The sequence below is a fragment of the Andrena cerasifolii genome, chromosome 16 (genome assembly GCF_050908995.1).
Source record: "Andrena cerasifolii isolate SP2316 chromosome 16, iyAndCera1_principal, whole genome shotgun sequence".
Taxonomy (NCBI): Eukaryota; Metazoa; Arthropoda; class Insecta; order Hymenoptera; family Andrenidae; genus Andrena; species Andrena cerasifolii.
This window is the reverse complement of record NC_135133.1, coordinates 4230058-4235345: the sequence shown is the minus strand read 5'-3', so window position 1 is coordinate 4235345 and position 5288 is coordinate 4230058. Positions and strand designations below refer to the sequence as shown.

General features: G+C 41.1%; 1 protein-coding gene across 1 annotated transcript; it reads right to left on the bottom strand.

The window, feature by feature from the left end:
- Positions 1-219: 219 nt before the first annotated feature.
- On the bottom strand, positions 220-4727 carry LOC143377794 (ribokinase). The gene is made up of 7 exons (XM_076829509.1): positions 4116-4727; positions 3691-3823; positions 3470-3596; positions 3146-3307; positions 2193-2284; positions 1015-1203; positions 220-511 (listed from the first exon to the last, which is right to left on the bottom strand). Exons 1-7 carry the CDS (start codon positions 4163-4165, stop codon positions 335-337), a joined length of 930 nt encoding a protein of 309 aa, XP_076685624.1. The 5' UTR covers positions 4166-4727; the 3' UTR covers positions 220-334.
- Between the last annotated feature and the right edge of the window lie 561 nt (positions 4728-5288).

Sequence of the window (5288 nt, the reverse complement as noted above, 5' to 3'; positions counted from 1 at the left end):
GTGTTCCCCCCTAATGCAGAACGAAGGCAATATTTTACTGGGAACACCTGATCCGACCGATCAAGTTTCAAATGAAAAGGAAAGCTTAATTATACGCTGCGTATACGTGTGAATAAATTTAACCGGGAACCGGCTCCTTATCAATATATTCCTGCTCGCTCCTCGCTGACATCTTGTACCTCTCTCGTTCATTTAGAGGATTAATAAAATTAAGAGGTAGCTTCTGTTTCGCGAGCCTTTATTAAGAACTTAGAGAATAGCCAAGTACAAAGTATGTTACAAACGAAACGGCGAACGATGGCTATCGACGGCCAGCCAGCGATTTATTATTAAATTATATAAACAGGTCCGGCGATAAGTCGCTTCGCGGTGGAAAGCTCGCGTGCGTGCCGAGCTTCAGAACGGATTCTGTTGCGACCACGCAGGCTCTCCGGATGCACTCGTCCATTGAAAGTCCTGGATGATACACCTTGAAATACGCAAGGCCGCCTAGGAATGCATCCCCTGCTCCCTGCGCATGCATCGTGAATATTAGCGAGATATAATTACGCCGAGATCTGGCGAATGGTAAATTTAAACGTTTCCCCGTTGAGTCGCTTGAAAGGAGAAAAGGAGGGATGTAAAAGATTGAAAGGAATAATTCTTTTTCACTGTAAAGACTGCTTTAAAAAAAAAACATTGAGACTGGAATAGAATCATCTTAGAGTACAGATTTGAAAGTAGATTGGAAAATTAAGTCTACCATCCTCCAGAAAGTAAGAATGGAAGAATAATAGTTGCATGGGATGGAGAGGTGGTGAAGGGAACGTCGATGATTGATACTCGTAATTAATTAGGGGTGGGTTTCTCGAAGCCTCGAAACCCAAGAAAGTCCTCGAGTTTCAAGAACCCAAAACTTTGCACCTTTTTCGTGTTTCGAGGGTTTCGAAGCCCTGCAAAATTTCGAGGTTTGAGATTTCGAAAATTAGTTTCGAACACACCCCTGCTTGTAACCCTCGAGTTTATTAAACTTACGGTCGTGTCGACAGGCTGAACAGGCGGAACAGGAATTATCTTGGCAGTCCTGTCTTCCTTGGACGCGTACGCTGCACCCAATTCTCCTAGGGTGAGAATCACCGTGCTGCAACCCTTGTCCAGAAGCTTCTCGATGGCCACCTGCACACTCGACAGCCCGAGGGGTCGCACTCCCGTCATAACTTCCGCCTACGCACGTTAATTCAGTGACCGATCAGATGCTCCCCAATCCACCCCGATTGAAAATGGAATACTATGCTTGTTAAGGGGGTAGTACACCCAAACCGTCGATTTTTCTTTTTGACTTTCTAATAGTTTGGGGTTTCGAAAATATGTCCCTAAAATAATCAGGTGAAATTCGTACAACTCCCAGAGTTATGGGGACTTAAGGCCGCAGCGTGACACGTAATCGTTCCCTCGATCCTTATATCTAATAGTATTCTTTGAAGCTGAGGAAGCTTTCCTCTACGGTCCTTACCAGGAAAGTATACCTAGCAGATTAGGGGTAAGTTGCAGAAATTGCTCGTTATCTACCGTAACTTCAGTCGTATAAATGCATGAAAAACTTTACACGCGTTTCTCTCGAAACAAATTTTTTAGATCCGACGCATATTTTTCTCAAAAATTACTGGATCGATTGAGCTAAAATTTTACACGCATTCAAAGTGAATGTCTACCTTTAGCTCGTAGCAGAATTATATCAATAGTTTCAATACAACCCCCTCCACTCCTTGTTTTAGTTCAAGAAAAGTCGAAAAAGTCAAATATCAATTTTTAAACAGCTGCGTTTTCGGTAACAATGTTCGGACTTGGTTACATCTGCTAGGGACGATACCTACACTTATATAGATTAAAAAAATCTTTAGTACTTTCGTTTCAGATGACTAGGAAGGTCGCATTTCGTGCGACCGATGGAGCAGGTGTTTGATGACATGATCTGCGCTTCGGCGTGTAACTTGTACAATTTTCAATATAATACATTGCAAAAATTTGTTTGATAGTTTGAGCTACTAACACTACTAAATATGTGTGCAAAACCTCTGTCCTATAGGTGCAATAGGTTTTTCAGAATTAATTTCCAAATATCACCTTCAAAAACCAGTGTCTAGGGTGTAATACCCCCTTAAACGGTTTCTGACACTGTCGGCAAGAAGACGGAGTGCAGACCGAGGACCTACCTCGGTTTCGTTGACGCAGAAGATGTCGCACAGCTCGAGGAGTTCCGAATCAACGTTCTCCACCGCAGGCGCTCCGTTCAGGATCGAGATACCTATCGCATTATATTTATTTATAGCCTATCCCAACTAACAAGGGAAGATCCTCAACCCGGATATTCAAAAAATTATGAAACTTTGGGGATATGTAGAGGATATCTATATGTGTATCTATTACGCTCTTTTTTGCTGCCCAAATTCAATCTAAGGGGATGAAATTGGCCCCTGAGAAATCGGCTATTTTCCAAATGTAAGTTACCAAATGATAATCCTAATTAAAAGAAGCAACTTTTGCATGAAAACTTTTTTCTATCTCTTACAGTTCCCGAGTTATAACAGAAAATCAGAAACTACTTACAAGGGAAGATCCCGAACCCGAAAATTCAAAAAATTCTGAAACTTTGTGAACAAGTAGGGGATTTCCTCCTGATTACAACGAGATTTTAGTTTGCTGCCCAAATTCACTCGAAGGGGGTGAAATTAAACCCTGAAAATTCGGCTATTTTCCGATTTTGTCTTATACCTCGCGAACTATAAGAGATAGAATAAAAGTTTCAAGAAATTATTTTACATTCACGAGTTATAACACAAAATCGGAAAGTAACCGAATTTTCTAGGGTTAATTTCACCCCCTTCGATTGAATTTGGGCAGCAAACAAAAATTGCGTTGTAATCAAGAGGAAATTTCCTACATATTCACAAAGTTTCAGAATTTTTTGAATTTCCGGGTTCGGGATGTTCCCTTCTTGGATTATCAGGGGTCAATTTCACCCCCTTTGAGTGAATTTGGGCAGTAGAAAGAAATCGCGTAATACATACCTAACTCTCCGCATATTCCCAATGTTTCATAATTTTTTGAATATCCGACTTGGGGATCTTCCCCTGTTAGCGGGAGAACAATGTACCGCGCGACTAACCGTGGCCTTTATGTAGCTTTAAAGCGTGCAGCGTGGTTTCAAGAGGCGTCTCGAATTGGCACAGCAATACGTCCGCGCCTTTCACCATCTCCGTCGCGGAGTCCACGTGCTTAGGACTCAGGAACGCGTTCGATCCTAACACGATTACTATGCTATTCTCGCCTGGAAGGAAAATTTCGTGCACACGATTGCACGCAGAAAATTCAGCCACGATTAATTTGCAGAAGCAATCTGTGGGTGTTGCAACGCAAGCAATGCTATCTAAAGCTGTGCTGTTTCTGAGATAGTCTTAATCGATTTTCGCGATTAAAAGCTGCGACCTACCGTTATCGGAAACAGTGATGTGCGCTATTCCACTGTGCTGGTTTTCCTGTATCTGTACGTGAGAGACGTCTATGTTCTCCTTTTTAAAGATTTTCAGGTACTCCTGAGCGTAGGTGTCGGAACCCAACTGTATTGAAAGTTTATTAGAGCGCTTGCGTGTATTCGTGGATGGGCGATAGCTTGTATGATTGTAATTAAAGAACTAGACTAGAGGATCGTACTGAGGCAACGATTGCTGTGGAGGCACCGAGCTTGGCAGCTGCCATACATTGGTTGGCGCCTTTGCCACCGTACTTAATTTCATAGCTACTACCAACTATCGTCTCCCCAGGCTTTGGTAAACACGGAGAGAAGCTAAAACATAAATGTAGGTCTGCCATAATGGAAAGCAATTTATCAGTCTACGCGCTTCATCCTGCGTACTATAATGTTATTTAAATACAGATAAACCCTGGCTGTTATTCTCCTTACTCGTTGATCAATGTCTAAACACTACAACTTTCTCATGAAATAAAGGCAAGTTGAAGCTTGCGATAGTATTCCTTTGAACTACTGTCGCACGTATTGGCGTATCGAAGCTAAACTCGGTTAGAAAATGTTAAGGAAGGTTCTTATTATATTTGTGGAAAACGTCTTTATCACTTACCAAGTGAAATCAATCATACACGAACCGACAACAACGATCTTTGGAGGCATCTCTTAATGACAAACCTTTAGAGTACTCAGAGTGTCAAGCTAAAAGCCTCCTGTGCGGTTATGTAAGTATGAAGACTTACAGAAAACTGGTTCTCAAAACGGGGGAGCATGAAAAGCACTGTACTTATTAAAATGTGCTATCGGGTTTTATCACAATTATCACATGGACCAATGAATACAAGAAGTGATAAATGATTTGTTTACCAACCACATAACCTAGCTAGATTGTAGCTCCCACGAGAAACGACCAGGGTAACGGAATTCTTTAAAAACAGCGAGGTGTGATGCGTTAGTGTGATAAAAAAGACTTTTATTTTCAATTACTTTATTTGGAAAATACAAACTTCGTTGCACCACGGGGGACAAACACTGCTCTTATCAAATCGTAAGTACGTGTGTGCGCGCAAGATAAAATGAACTTCTGCACTTTAAAACCTGTAATCATGTATCGAATTCAGAAAAATAACAACAAAGTTTATGTAAAGAAAGCAACGTAAAGTTAAAATGAGTATGACTGCTTCTGATTTGTCCACCAAGGCAATTGTGAATATCGACCATTTGCAAACGTGATCTTAGCTTCTGAAACGCGCGTTTCTCTATCACTAATTAATTAACTCAAAGATTCTAATATCGGTGATGTATCGAAACCAATCTCCTTGTAATTATATCTTTATAACAAGATAGTTACATTTATCCTCTGAAAACATGTAGGTCATTCTAATTGTACGTGTTCCAATTATTAAATTTCCAACAGTTGGAAACCTAAACATATGAACTATGGTAGATACTAAAACTAAAATCACAGACAAAGTATAGGATAGACTTTTTACATCTTATGGGAGCTCGTGCCAGTTGCCACATGAACTGACTTACCGACATTACAGACTGTTCGGTCACGACCGAAAAGTCAGAGGTTTTAACGCGCTCTCTATGGGCGGTATTCTCAGTCGCTACTTATTCTTATGCAAATGCTTAAGGGGGTGGACACGTCACGTGACCTGGCCGATTCGGCAGGTCGGTATTACAGCATTTTTTTCTGCACAGAAATGGTAATACCGATAGATCGACGATTACCCGGTGAACGCGAGAGGGAGCTGTTTGCTATTTCTGTATTCTATTCTGA